The sequence below is a fragment of the Channa argus genome, chromosome 14 (assembly GCF_033026475.1).
Source record: "Channa argus isolate prfri chromosome 14, Channa argus male v1.0, whole genome shotgun sequence".
Lineage (NCBI taxonomy): Eukaryota > Metazoa > Chordata > Actinopteri > Anabantiformes > Channidae > Channa > Channa argus.
This window is the reverse complement of record NC_090210.1, coordinates 11,973,700-11,989,886: the sequence shown is the minus strand read 5'-3', so window position 1 is coordinate 11,989,886 and position 16,187 is coordinate 11,973,700. Positions and strand designations below refer to the sequence as shown.

At 38.0% G+C, this 16,187-nt stretch overlaps 1 protein-coding gene across 6 annotated transcripts in view; it reads left to right on the top strand.

Moving 5' to 3' along the window:
* The window catches only part of rnf220a (ring finger protein 220a), a 152,742-nt gene extending 149,355 nt beyond the window's left edge, over positions 1–3,387 (top strand). For all 6 annotated transcript variants that reach the window (XM_067473890.1, XM_067473889.1, XM_067473891.1 and 3 more), the window contains one exon: positions 1,700–3,387. In XM_067473890.1, the coding sequence (XP_067329991.1) occupies positions 1,700–1,771 (72 nt within the window). In that variant the 3' untranslated portion in view covers positions 1,772–3,387. The remainder of the gene's footprint in view (positions 1–1,699) is intronic.
* The last annotated feature ends 12,800 nt before the right edge of the window (positions 3,388–16,187 follow it).

The window sequence follows — 16,187 nt, the reverse complement described above, 5'->3', positions numbered from 1 at the left end:
ATAATGAATAATGAATATCAGAATTGTTAATAACGATAGGGCTGCACATAATAATTATTATTTTTTGTCTATTAATCTATCTATTTATATTTTATATTATTTTTATATAATAAAAATATAATAATAATTATATTTTTATTTATATTTCATATTTATATTTATATTTCAGTATAATAATTCAATTATATTAATTCCTCCCCCCCCAAAAATAGGCCAGTCTTATCTGCTAATATCTGTTTTACAGACTAACATGAAGTCTCTCCACAATATAATTAAAGCAAGAGCTTGTTCCATTGAAGTTAGAGGAATGTGGTGCAATTTACATTTGCTCAGTAAACAGTTCAGTTTACTTTAGTTTAAATACTGTAAGAGAATAAAAGAATGAACATGAAATCGGTCACTGTCACTGATCCCTGTGTCTGCTGCTGATGGGGAGTCTGCTGACTGCTAAAGGGTCCTGCCTTGTTTGGGACTGTGACTGTGTCTAAGTGTCTCAGTGTCTAACAGAACATGTGGTACAACAGTTAGTGCTTTAAGTGCACCAGATACAGCTTTTAATGACTTCCAGCCTTAATTGGATGTAAGCTAACATGTTCGTAGCAGTTAGTGATTAAACGGCACAAGGTGTTGTGGTTGACAGTGTCCAGGGCTGATTTCTCCTGAAATTGTCCAGAGGTTGTATGTAAAACAGGCTTTGTTTAACTGCAAATAAGCAACATAAAATCCCTGTCAGCAGGAGAGCGCCTGCAGCCAACAGAAGAAAGGAACAAGCTGACTGGTAGAGACAGTGGTAAAGAGTCAGAAAGGTGGAGAACAATGGTGGCAACCACCCAGTCACAATGATGTTACACTGTCAGCCATGTGTTGCATATTATCACCTTGTATATCACTTTTACTGCAGATGGCACATTATCAAAGCAGTTCTGAGATTGTACTCATCAGCCAACAGGCAGCTTCAGATGTGAGGTAGCAGTAGCTAACTATTTTGGCTTACCTGTCAAGTGTTGAAGCGTAGTTTCATTTTGTTCAGGCTTCTACATCACCAGGTCTCTTAACCACCAATACAGGGCGGACTGTCTAAGGCCGTACAGCGAGTCTTTCACTAATTATTTTCATATGCCAACTGCTTATTTTTCTACGTAGAAACAATGAAAAAAATAGTCATGCTCACAACTACCATAAACCAGATGGTTGTATAAATATGGCTTTGACTGAAAAACAAACATTGAATAATTGTGTTAACCAGTTTTCTGTTGTCCATTCGTCCTTTTCTTGTGAAAGGACGAATGGACGTCCTTTTCTCAGTATCAGGAGGGAATTACTTCAAATTCTACACGAACACTCACAATTAGACTCAAGATGAACTGATTAGATTTTTTTCTAATCTCATATCTGTTTCATTTTAATCAATGCAGTATCTCAGGTACTTTTGGAGTGAATATCATTACACCTGACACACATGTCCACTTTAAGACACGGATGAACTGATTAGAATATGCATCGGGAGAAACTTGCATGTAAGCTGAAACTAGTTGGCAGAGGCACACAATCGTCAGGTTGTAATTCTTGAGCCCACTAAAGCTACGACAGACAGAACTATGATCTTAAGTGGGTGAATGAATACATATGTGAATGGCTTAGACATTACCTTTATTGGTCTTGAAGGAAACTCACTTTTGCCTCTCTCTGTCTTTCACAGGGGAACAAGAAGCTGTGCCCACAGTGCAACACCATCACCTCACCCGGAGACCTGAGGCGTGTCTACTTGTAAAGAACAGATCCCCCGCCTCCTCATCCTTCCAGTTCATTCCTCCCTCCATCTTGGATTTCATTGCCCTTCTCGTCGGTCGCTCTTTGTTTTCTCTCTGTGTCTCTTTGGCAGCCTGGATCGTTGTTCCAATCCCTCTATGAGCATACAGAGACAAAGACAGCTGTCTGTGAGACCTCGCTGCCTCTTTGAGGAGGGTAAGACTGGCTTGAATAACTGGCTGAGCTGCACTCAATGCCTCTCCGGCTGTCCCACAAAAATATAAAGTAAAACACAGAGACCTATAGCACTGCTCAAAAAGCTTGGTTGCTGTTCCTCACTAACGTGATTCTCTCTACATGTAACATGCAGTATTGTCCACTGAAGGAATGGAGACCCCCAAGCACCCAGCTAAGCCTCGCTGAGTGCTGGTAACTAGACGCTATTAGGCCTGAACCTGAAGGGAATGTCCAAATACAAAATATAAAGACTTCTGTTTTTCCCCGTATAGCTCTTCTTTGACATTTCAGTGGTGCTGGACAACAGACTCTACCCTGAAGACTTAGCAGAAAGCTCCTTTTTGTTTTGTTTTTGTCCACTATTCCCGCAGGAAAAAGAGAAATCATGCACTGTTGCTTAAGATAATTTAAAAAAGGGCCACTAAAACTGAGCTTTCGACCAAACTGGGAATAACCTCCACCTTGACAAGGAGCTTGAAACTTCTCCACCACCACCTCTTCTTCTCTTTCTTGCGTGCCCTCCCCTCTTCCCTCTTTTGTGCTGTTCTAGTGAAGTAAACCAAAATTTCTCCCCCCTCCAACATGCGGTGCAAGCACATGTAATATAGGTCTATGTATGTTTACAATGTTGGGTGTAAATGACAGAGTTCAGACACACACACATATGTATACAAAGACACAAACACTTGCACACACTACCGTCAGCAGACACACATAGAAGTATATAAGTCCTGTTTTTAGTTGGAAGGGTGTGGGAATGATATTTGGGGAAAAAATGGCTGGAATAAAAGAAGCCTTCTGTATTTTTAACAAGAAAAGATCATTTGAAGAGCCGTTAAAAGTTTTATTTCACTGTACAGGAATTAAAAAAAATAATAATAATAAATACCGAAGACTAGATGGTCGAGATTTAGGTGGTGTAATTTTTCTGAAGAGTACTGGAGAGATTCCTATTGCCCCAGATTTCCTGCAAACAAGCAGAACAACTAAACTGCTCTTTAGTTGAAACGGTGTCCAACTGAGACTCTTTTAACCTCCATTTTTTCCTTCCTCTCTGTTGGAACAACAAAATGCTCAGACCATAGTCCAGACACGCTTTGTTTTTACCCCCCACTATGTGTCTCAAAAGAAATATTTTTTTCCATTGTTCTCATACTGCTATGCTGCAAAGAGGTCCCAGAATGGCAACCCCCGGAGGGCAGGTTCTTTCTAAGCTATAACAGATGAGCGAGGTTTCTAGAAAAAGACCTCGACATTTTCCTCCCTTTCTCTCTACAGCAGCAACAGCAGCCAAGGTGTTGGTGAGCTTTGTGTTTGTAAAACTATGTATTCTGTGACGTCTGTATTGTTGTAAGAAATGCTGAAAAAAAAAAAGAAAAAATAAAACTTCTCGAATACCAAGAGTTGTCCTGTTCACACAACCTGGATGGTTAAATGTTCTGTGTTCACTGAGGCAAGGCCTTAAGTTTTTGGACTGGCCTGGTCAATAGTCCAGACTTAAATTAGAATGAGATGCTTAAACAGGCCGCTTATGCTCAAAAACCCTCCAATGTCACTGAATGAAATCAATTTCTCAAAGAAGAGTCTGTAAAAATTCCAAGAATGACACAACCCTTTATTAGGTTTAATGGGCAGTTACTTTTTCAGAGGGCCAGTCAAGTTCTGGACAGCTTTTTTTCCTTACATGAGATCATTCATTTAAAAAAAATGTATTTTGTATTTACTCTGGTTATCTTTGTAAAATATTAAAATTTATTTGATGGTCTGAAACTGTGTGACAAATGTGCCAAAAAATAAAAATCAGGAAGGGGGCAAATACGTTTTCACAGCACTACTTTTCCAAGGGGGAAAAAATGAACAATTACAAATTACAGGGCCTGAGCTTGCAAGACGTGTTTCAGTGCAGGTCTAACATTGTCTTAGTGCTTTAAAATTGAAAATTCTATGTTTGGTTATGATTAAAAAGGTGCATTTTGAACAGTTTTTGTGGAATGACTCCAATGACTCATCAGGGATTTGTGGAGTTGTCTACCTTGGGCAGGTTTGGCAATATGGACAAAACGGCTTAAGAGAGAGATAAATAATTGTTAATTAAAATAATAAATAATTAAAGTGGTAAGGAGAGTACTCGGGAGCCATTTCTGAAAGGATGGAGAAAATGCCTAAAATTTCCCTCAAGTCTTTAATATGTCTAAAGATTCTTGTACATCCAGGTTTGGTTATCTGAAGATTGAATCACGTCAACTGGACAGCGAAAATTTTCTAACCAAGAAGAAGAAGTGCAGTTGACATGATTCAGTCTTCAGATATAAAGTCTTAGCATGTCTCATTTCTGTTTAGGAGAGAAGTAGGACATGACATGAGATCTCATGTTGGATTTACTTTGCTATGGCATCTTTCACATCCCAAACTCCTTCTCTGGTGCTGTGGTGCTAAATAGGTCTGGAAACCATTCTGCTCAAGCTATGGAAAGTGGTGAACCATCACATTTCCATGTAAAATGTATAAATATATTAAAGATCCTGCATTTTTTCCAATACCATCTTAAAGCAAATTTGTGGCACTAACAGTGTGAATTCCTTTTGTACTTAAGTTTTATACCTTCCAAGTAGGGTTTACTTCTGAGATAACCACACTCAGCCATTACCACATCTGTTGGTATTAATGTTGTGGTGTATACAGGTCAGCATGGAATATTTCTATGCTGAATCTGATCAACAGCTGTCGAACCACAGGGTGCTTTTCAGCTTGTTGTGTGTGGGTGTGTGTAGCTTCAGAGAGTCACATTTGCTGGGAAATCTGACTTAAGACTATGGCAGGGAGAAATATGCTTAAACTGGTTTATCTTACCGTTATTGTATCTGGACACATTATGCTACCACATTTTTTTAAATCACCTCATGTTTTCTTTGAATTTACTTTAATTTTACATGTTTTAATATTAGACTACTAGTAACATTTCATCATTACTTTCACATTTTATTGTAATTTTACTCAGCATATTCTATTGCATTGGTAACAATAATCCAGTGACTAAACCTGGACTCACTGATGTTGTCTTTTAAATTACTTCAGAGATTTTGTCCAAAACAAGGTCAAAAGTGCAAATCCTCCACAGTGAGTGACAGATATAATAAATGCAAATCATTTATTTCCTTTGTCCTCATTACTATGATTTTATACAATATTAGTGGTAATTACAGTGGCAGAACCAGAGTCGTCTTACTAAGCAAGTGCTAACTGCCATGCTCTGAAACAACATCATCAAAGAGAGGAGACACGGTACTATCCTTTCTTTGTTCATGAGAGGGAAAGGTTTTGCCAAGTGGCAGCACATCACCACTAGCTACATGTGTATCAGGAGGGGAAACGTCTGGCTCAGGACTCTGGACTCTGGTCATGGCATGGGTTGCGACACATACAGTAAAATGTATCTGGATACTGCTGCTCAAGGTTAGCTGGACCTTCAGACATTATGGGCATAGAAACAACTTTAGGAGCAACGAGTACTCTGCCACTAGCCAAATAATTTCCAAGAATGAAGCGCACACCTTCAATAGGAATGTGGGGACAGAGAGCCACAGCAACATCACCAGACATTAGTTGGGTCTGGAGGTTAAGAATACAGTATATGGAAAGAGTCAGCAAACTGAAGAAGATCCTGTAAGATGACTGAAAAGCTCCAGTATCTCTCCAGAATTTAATAGGATATCTAGTCTCAGGATCAGTTTTCTGAGACAAAACCATCTATAAGGAACGGTGAAGATCCTTTTAACTCACTTTTTATAGTCAAATTCTCCCTAGTTTAAGTCAAGACAGGAGTTTTCCCTGTCTATATTAAAGCTACAGGCTTGGAGGATGTTTGCTTTTTACTTAACACAGGACACTGAGCGACAAGCTTATCAGTTGTTTTGCAATAGAAACAAGATTCGTCTGTAGAAACACTCTTTTTAGTCAGATACAGAATGAACACCAGTTATTGGGGTTTGAGGAGCAACCTCTAGGTTTTCCTTTCTGCTCATCCTGACCTTTGTCAAAGTTTGTTTTATGTGTCAGTAAAAATTAATCTGCTAGAACAGCGGCTATATCAGTTGTCGATGCTTTTTTGCTCATTGAGACTTGTACAAAAAAAACATGTTTTTTCATTCTTCCAGCAAAATAAGCTGCCTTAGGTCTTTTTTAGATTCTACCTTTGAGAGTTGCACCATCTTGGTAAATGGTAAATAGTCGCTTCTATAGCGCTTTTATCCAAAGCGCTTTACAATGTAGCTTCCCATTCACCCTTTCACTCACACACTCACACACCGATGGCAGTGGCTGCCATGCAAGGTGCTCACCTGACCCACCAGGAGCAACTTGGGGTTCAGTGTCTTGCCCAAGGACACTTCGACTTGTAGCCGGGAGCGGGGATTGAACCACTGACCTTGTGGTCCATGGTCAACTGCCTTACCAACTGAAAACAGTCTTAAAACAGACCCCTTTTCCATAGCAAACTCAACATAGGTTTGTTTATTACCATTATTAAGGCCTCTAAAGCACTGGCGATAGGCTTCAGGAACTAACTCATAAGCTTCCAACATGGCACTTTTAACTGTCTTTAATGCTTCTTAAAGCCGAGAAAGCTTCTTGCAGCTTCCTCTTGCAACACATTCACATGTCTACATCAAACCCAGATGGTTCAGGATTGGCAGAGGCCAACAGAGCAGCCTGTTTAAATTTCATTTCTTTAAGAAAATGTTCATCTTCTAATAGCATTTGTTGGTCTTTTATCTTGCCGCTCCCGGTGAATCTTGCATTTGCAGTTCTTGTAATGCAAATTCTCTTAACCTAAACTCAAGAACAGATTCTGGTGTTTGATGTAGGTGTAAATGTACCAGAGGTCACTGGAGTTTATCTTTATTACTATGTTTTTCCACTACTGGTAATCTCAATTTCATAATAGGTTTTAGGAGCTGATCTTTTGTTAGGAGTTGCTTGATCAGTTCATAAATGCATCAAAATGTAGCCATGATGAATTGTTTCGGTCATCCTAAAATGTAAACTACGTAAAGTCCTCCAAGAGGAGAACACCAAACACGTATGCACAAACACCACAGTGTCCACTCTAATCACAGCAGCAACATGCTCTCCCTACCTAAAAGCTACCAAAGCCACACTACCAAAAGTAAGACTACCAATGTAGCACAGAGTACTACCCCACAAACACGGTCCTGAAGGGATAATAGTTAATGTACCACCTGTAATACAACCACCAAAACTCAGAGATTTAGCCCACATACAAAGTCAAGATACACAACACATGACAACCAAAAGCTGCATAATATAAAAAAAAAAGTTTTAGGATGAAGGACACTGCGCTTATACCCAACACCTACCCTGAGTGCACAATTAAAAGAAAGCAACCCCTGGTACCTGCCTACTTTACACAAAGCTTAAATATCTTCCTAACCCAGGCTCAGGGCAGCTTTAAAAGCATAACTTCAGTAAACCATAGCCATACAGCCAAGGCCCTGAAGTGCTTTCCCCCATCAGAGAAATATATCTCCATCCAGGATTACCTCAAAAATAAAAAAGACAAAGAAACAAATAAGTGAACCCATGGAAGGACCAATAACTCAGTCCAGCTGGTTCACTCTCTAGCTTTTTCTCAACAACACTAACCTGAGAAGTCACTAAAAAGAAAATAATAATTAATCAATCAATATGCACTCAGAAACTATACTGACCAAATTAGGAGCAGCTTTAGAAACCCAACAAACAGCCCATGATAAACAGCACACCACTGAAAAACAAAAAGATCAGGGAACCAAATCTACGGACAAGCCCTCAACATGTTATGACCCGGCTCAAGGTCAGCAACACAGACAAATCAGGCCGACGCAACCCAACCAAACAACTTTATTCCAGGTAATTGGAGTAGAGCAAACAAAGAATCAAAAACGGGTTGGTGGTCAACATGGCTGCTGTAGCTGGCTACTAAACAAGAAAGAGGGAGAGACTTGGCAGAATTTCAACTGCCAGCCTCCAGGTGTTTGGAATCCAGGATACCTGCAAGACTCCAAAACAAACAATGCAGCTTTAATGAATAACAGCAGGTGACCGAAACACAGCCACGTAACGTTTAGAGTAGCCAAAGTGGCCGAGACTTGCCAAAGGGGCTGCAACTGATGGTTCACCAGCATTATATTTTTTAAAACTCAGTTCATTCAGTTAGAATCATTTACATCGCAGTCCCTCCCAGTCACCACAGGTGAGCCCCTGCTTTTTGTCATTTACACACTCTCTCTTGGTCACATTTCTCATGTTACTTATCGGCACTAAATCTACTTTAACCAAAACTGACAGCTTTAAAATATTTTTTGACAGTTCCTCTATCTCTCCCTTCACGCAGGTTAAGAGTTTGGGTGTCATCCTCGACGGCACACTATCCTTTGCTTCCCACAGTAACAACATCACACGGTCAGCCTGCTTCCATCTTCGTAGCATCAACCTCCCTCACAACTCACACTGCTGCCATACGGGCTCACAGTCTTGTCGTATTTGTTCAGACGTTCATCCTCTATATGAGTAGCTGGCCTGCAAAGATGTATGTACAGATGACGTTGATGATTGATGCTGTGACAGTTGTCTATGTGTAATTTTTTTTCTATTGTATTTTATTATCTTTTATTGTAATTCTTTTATTTTGTTGTTATCTGTTTGGTCATCTTTACGGTTTATATGACTTTTATTGTATTTTATTTTTCTATTTAGCTTTTATCTGTATGGCAACCTTGAGTGTCATGAAAGGCACCTATAAATAAAATTTATGGTTATTATTATTATTATTATTATTATTATTATTATTATTATTAAAAAAAACAACTAAAAATAGAACATTGCACTGGGTCCCTGTGAATCCTTAAGGTCTTAAATTCCAAGTCTGTATTTTATTTTTTATTTTCTAAACAATAAAACTTCACTTTGGACACTTTTGCTGATTTATGACTTCTTCTTGCCAGATTTTATAAAAACATAGGGAGTTTTATCGATGTCTTGGCCCAAACCTGAAAACGCCTGGCACACATCTGCTCTCCCTAAACTCACCTTGCCTGCATACCTGCAGCTTTTGACAAAAGTTGGTGTTACATTGGTGTTTGATCAAGGGGAATGATCTAGATCTATAGTCCAGTTACAACCAGAAGAGAAGAAAAGTTTGTGATTTTAGGTTATAATTATAAAACCACATTTGATTCAAAAGGACTTGAGCTACATGTTTATGTAAGAGAGTTGAATAATATACATTTAGCTTTTTAATTTCCTAAATGTATAAAAAGAGTGATGATTCGCCATCTTACCAATGCATAACTTCAAGAAAATGCTCGTCTTTCATCACCTTACATAATCTAAGTTAGCTTAACTTAGTGTCAAGAAAGTCACATTCTGTTATTATTGTTTTTTTGCTTAAAGAAAAGTTAAACTAATTGTCCTAAATAAAATTCATTATGTTCAAAACAGTACACTATTGGAAAGTAAGTTCATATCTATGAACTATTGTTCTCTGATTTTGACATTTCTTTAATCAGAACATCCAAAACCACTTTGAAGAAAATAAGTCTATTTTTTTATTCTTTGAACAGAGCAAAAAACAGCCGCAGACAGAAGCAGCAGAGTCACATCTCTGAATGAAGCACATCAATTCAGTTGCTTTTAGGGTTGTGCCTGAAAATCCTAATCCTGAATTTTATTGTCCTTTCAACTTGTAAGTTGAAAGCACATTCTAGTTGTTCCTGTTTCTTTATAAAAAAATTGTATTTTCCTTTTCTTTCATTGACAATGCAGCTAAACATTGTTATAACTTAGAAACTGATGCTGTTTATATACTGTAGGTCTTTACATCACTGTTGTTTCAGCCATTGTTTAAGATTTGCAGTAATAACTGTGCGTTCCCTTTGTAATTTTTGATCCAGAGATATCATGTTCCATAATTGTAAACCTTTTACTGAAAAATATGACTGAGCCAAAGAAGTTTAGCACCTTTGAGTTTTACAGTTCCATGAACGTACCCTAGTTTCTATTGATGAAGGTTTCTTTGGAACCTTTGGTTTCTTAGTGTTCATGTAGTTAATGCTGGACAGGATAAGAAGATGTGGTGCTGCATTGTTGCATTCACATTGCGATTTTATCCAACCTCCCATTGTTTCAAACCTGCCCCGAAGATGACACATTGCACAAGATGACACATTCTTCCAGTATTGTGAATTCTAATCCTGCAGGGCAACTGGGATGCTTGAACAATATCCCAGCCTGATGAGAAAACTCTTTCCTTTAACATATTCATTAAAAAAGTGGTTCCCAAACTAATCTCTCTGTTGGGTCAGTTTGATAAAGTCAGGTACCTCCTGAAATCTGACTGGAAAATGGCCAGTTTATGGGATGATAACATTGGCAGCAATTGTGATAATGAAATGCAGCAAGGTGCCATCAAAATCAGCTCAGCAAAAAACATTTATTTATGTCAGACCTTAAGGAGACAACAATTTACAGAATTGCAGAGTTGAACTGGACAGAGTGTAGAAAAACACACTAACTTTCTTTTGTTTTTTCAAAAATGGGTAGACACTATGATTTCCACAAAATTTTAAAGTATGTACAGATGAAGTGGAAGTGTCAACTCTGAGACCACTGTCTAACATTGCACTAAAACAATGGGGGACTGCAGCCGCTACATATTCCTGCTGATGATGTCTGATGATGTCACATGTATTCAGCAACTAGAGAACCAGTGCAAAACTTAGAACACCCTTATTTTAAAATTGCAAAAATAGTAAACAAAGAATTGTTTTCATCAAAATAATATTTGATGCTTATACAAATGTTCCTCAGAAAAGAATGAAAGCTAATTTTTATATAATTCATATGACATAATATCAAGTAGGATGAGGCATTTTGCACTAATATAATTTTCATTATTTTCCTAAAAAACCCTTACTGTACATTGAAACTGCATATAAAGGCATGTAAACCTAACCCTAAACCTAAAGCATTGCTCATTCAGCTAGTACAAATGTCATCATTAGAAGTAACAAAAAAAAAAAAAGAAAATAATGAAAATAATAATAGTACAACCTTGATAAACTAATAATCTTGAATTCGTTTATGATGAGGAAATATTTGTAATAGCTGATTGTGCATTGAATATTATGGTAATGAAAAAAATATATTTTACTCCTTTTATCATTTAAAAATAACTTTTTTTTTCATCTCCCCAACCTCCCCACGCACGGTTGTGCACGTGCTTCAGTAAAAGACCTGGAAACAGAATTGTGACGTAATCAGTGGCGATATAAGAACTGCGGCCCTTTAATATTCCCCATTTGCACCTGGACTCCATTGGCTTCCACTGCAAAAAGCTGCTCAAAGCATTGAGAAAGATCACATGATAAACTTCTGCTGTGACAACCACTGTTTCATTGCTCGAGAAAAAGAAAAGCGCAGATGCAAACTTTACTAAAAGTGACTACTGTTGGCTCCATGGCTTTTTTTGAACCCCACAGCTGGGAGCACCTGCTGGCCAGACTACGCAGGTAGTTACGTGTCTTAATATCACACCTGATCTACAAAAGTTCTTTTAAAACGTTTTAAGTACTCAAGAAATAATGAATTAATTTAAATGTATTACGTCAAACGTTAAGGAAAAGCACACACCTGACGTCTTCTCGTTGTGAAATAAATATTATTGAGTAAGAATGTGCGGATTGTCCCGGGAAAGTTGTGTCAACAGAGGTGAAGTGATTTGAAGAAACAATTGAAAGCATTAAATGTTCAAAATGTATGGTGGATGATTTGGGGATAAATATGGCGACAGGAGCTTTATTTTTTATTTTTTATTTTTTGGAAAATGCCAAAGTGATATAAAACCTTCCTTCACCATGGAGACGGTGGAACGTTTAGCCGCTGGCATCAGAACGTGAAGGCGCACGGCTCAGAAACTGTGAGAGTGACCAAAAGTCAACGACCAGGGATTAGAAAAGCACAGACACGTGTGGTTATTGTGGAGAAGCTCTGTTGTTGGTTATATCTGATTTAACGAGGCCACACACAGGTTCAGGATGCGTGATGACGCGCGGTGTTCGGTCTTCATATGTGGGAATAAGCTAATATTATGTCGGGTCCATTCTGCTGCATTGCCTTTATTTAAATACAGGCTGTTTTAAAGTAACATTTCAAATGCAGGATTTCTACTTGTCATATAGTCTTTTTAAACAGATAAAAAGATATTGCTGCTGTTATTCAACTAACAGATCTTAACGGTGGTCCAGCCAGTAAAAATAAACCAGGGCATGATGGAGACATGGACATCAAACCGGACAGTAATGGGGGATTTCTTCACATATACAGTATATGTTTAAATGAAGTGTTTATTTAACGATCTAAAAGGATTTCTTAAAAGAAAAAATCAATTAAACTTCTCAACGGAAGTGTCAAAAGTAAAAAATACCAGTTCTGTATGTAAATGTCTCCAGTGTATGTATATGTGTATATGACATAGATTGTTGTAATGATTCAGAGAATTTGATTGTTGTTGCTGATCAACATGGAGCTATAGTCTTAGCTGCTTGAGATTCAGTGGGTTAAATGGAAACATCTGAATGAAAAAGTTATTGTTGGAGCTGCTAACAACTTGAAATGTCTGAATGGTTAGATACATTTTTTGTCAAACCTTAATCTGCAGTAACTCTTATTTATAACTTTCACATTTCACGGTGGAGTAGAAAGTAAATTCTTTCCTTTGAACTGCTGTAGTAAAGTAAATGGAAATACTCAAGTTAAGTACCAGTACCTCAAAACTGCACTTACAGTAGGCAAATATACTTCTGTTCAACATTTTACTGAGGTCAAAATTCTGCATTGTCCCAGAGTTAAAGGATGGTTAAAGGAGGTATAAACAGTGATTGTTATTGTATATTGTATGTTTTAAAGTGGCTACACCCGGTATCATACATTTTTTAGTAACATGTTTATTTCACTAACTGTACCACCTGAGCTGCTGCTTTCATGTTGGAAAAGGTTAAGAAGAGAATCTGCTGTAAACTAGTCACATATGGCTCCTGTTTGTACGTGTTGTATAATACCAGCTGTTCATCAGCTACTGTTACTAACCACCACTCTGCTCCTATCTTATTCAAGCAGCCGATCTGCTGCTATAACTGTTGGAATAATTATTTGTCTTTCATGTGTCCCTCATGAAGAAGAAGAAGAAAAAACCCTGATTCCAACAGGATGAGAAGACCACAACATGAATAGCAGTGGTTACTGTGTTTCAGACGAATTCAGCCGTGAGTAAAGAAATGATTCATTATTTGTTTAAATCCACCTATTGACTTTCTTGCTGACAGTTGGATGAGAATAATGATCCCGCTCTTGTGAGTCATTCTGCTGACTCGTGTTAATCTACCGCCGACACCTAATACTCCATTATTAGAACTAGTGTGGGACACTGAAAACAGAACAAGGGAAGAGTCCTCAGTCATGACTTGTTTCCAATGTCACAGGTCCACCACCCGATCACAGTGAACCATCCTCAGGACCAGAATTTATTAACTTCAGTTCTTCACAGTCGAAGTCAATAGATAAGCTTTAGATATTTAACAGGAAGCTTTAATTTGAACATTTTAGCAGAACAGGGCAGATTAAAAGCCCACAATGGAGACAACGGAGAGTTTACTTGTCAACAAAACAGAATAGAAATAAATAAAACAGATCACAGGTTTTGATAAAAAAATCATCTTTAATTTATGTGAATTTACCTATACATGATTTATAATATTGGTACATGTCAGGTTTACTGCTACTGTGTTTGATATGAAAATCAGAGTTCCCATAAAAAGGCCACTTAACCCCTGTGCAGCAATGTTAGACAATTACAAGTAACAGTTAACATTTGTCAATTAATAATAGTACTCTCTGTCACACATGGACAAAAAAGCTAATAGTTAGTGCCTGTGTAACAGAAGCCACCATTAAAACGAAGAGTAGAAGTTTGCCCAGCGGGTGGCACCAGAGTTGTCTCCAAAATCAACAGTTCTTGTCCATTCAGAAACGTCATGCTCGTGCATGTCCTGACCACTGTGTGACAGACACTCAGCAGTTCTTCACAACAATTGTCTCGTCCTGAAAGACATAGTACAACTTACTCTGTCCACCACAGTGATCTGTCCTGAAATATTTCAAACACTGGATGGAATTGAATGATTGAATTGAATATTTGATGCCCTCGTTGTTCCCAGGCTAACTGTAGCAGTGACTTTGAATCCCAGTGTACTATCACTGATATATCTACTACGTTCTTCATTAACCGTCTGTTCCCAGAAGGTCCCATCCTTCCATTGTCTGTTTGTGTCCAGCTGTTGCATGTTCACTATCATAGTTTGGCATGTTGACAGTGATTTGTCAACTAACCTCTGGCTTGGTTTTGGTTTTAGTGCACCATGCTCCTCCATAAATTAATTATCAAAATTATAAAATGGCAGCATTTTTACTCAGGTGGAATGAAAGATATTACAGAGGAAGGTTTCCAGGCAGGCTTTCTGAAGGCCGTAAAAACTTTGATTTGCTTTTAAGGACCCCATGACAGTTGTTCTGCTTGCTGATGCAGTGTGGAATATTAAAAAGACTGAATTCTAGTATTAATTTTACTGGATGGTGAAGCAGACCAAAAAAAGCTGCATTCAAACCTCTTTATAAACCACACATAACAGACTACTACTAGGCAGGTACGACCACTTCATGTCAGCATGATTGTGGAAAAGGTGTGTATATGTGTGTGTCTGCCTGTATACCCTTGATAACTAGTATTATAAAAACCTATTCTGCCAAACATCGGAGCTCGTTTAACTAATTACCAAGAATTACAACAATACAATCTCTCTGACAGCTAGCTGGCGCACAGATCTGTCTCCAAGCCTTGAACAAAAGCAGCATTTCTCCCAGTGTAAGGTGAGAAAAATACAACTGTCCAACTATCTACATACTTGTCTCCTATTTTAACTTATTACCTCCAGTCTAGTTCCCTCACACAGAACAGTTCCCCTGTTTTCTCCTTGAACTGCTTTCTAGCTCTTTATTCCTTTCCAAATCATGTCCAATGAATTAATTTACCACAGGTGGACTTTAATCAGGGTGTAGAAACATCTCAGCAACGATCAAGAGAAATAGGCCCCTAAGTTTCAAGTTTTGTTGCAAGAGGTCTTAATGCTTAGGCCAATACTACTAATACTAATGATAATAATAATAAAATGATTCCTCAGAGATATTTTCTGATATTAATTTAAACTTAGCCTTGTTGGTACAGTCTAGTGAAGTTTGAAAAATAACCAAATACTTCAGTTTGTGTGTATTTATGTATATATGTGTGTATACATAATTTTAATATAGTTGCAAATTTTAATTTGACGCCATTGTTGTGAGGACATTTTCAGGACATTTGAGACAGTTCTCGCAACTTTGGTGTTGATACTGGGATAATGTTAGACTCAGGTTTAGTTTAGCATTAGGACATTTATGTATATGTGGTGGTAATTGTTAGAAAATACAATATATCACTCACATGTCTCCTTACATGTATAGAAGGACGCAAATGTGAGTGTGAAGTTGTGAATTGTAAATGTCAGGTCCATGGACATGTCTTCTAGAGACAGACAGTGTTTGTTCTAATGTGGATGCTAAATAGTGGTATTTTACACACACACACATGCAAATAAATTAATGAGCACTGTCCTGTCTCACTCCCATAGCCAATTCTAGACCTCCATATATACAGTGTGATACATGCAGAGTGTACGCGGAGACCCTTCAATACACACTCAAAACTACACAAAGAGTGTAACACAAACTGCATATTGAGCCGATCACTGACTCAATCTGGATGAAGACAGTTCTATAGGCCAGGCCCAGGTGTGTTTATGTGGGTGTGTGTTTCCCTCTAAAAGCACCATGAAATCTATGTAGGAGGTGCCTGCAGGAAGTGGCAGGAAATTGAACCAGTTGACAGAAGAAGCCCCTGGAGGCTGATTCAGTGTTACAGTATTAGGATTAATTAGCTCAACTAGCTCCACCCGAACCGCTAGCTGAGTTCCCATGCGTCCTGTTCAAATTCTGTTTTAATATTTGGTGGTAAACACTAAATAAAATAAGAACGTTTTAAAATTACAAAAATACTC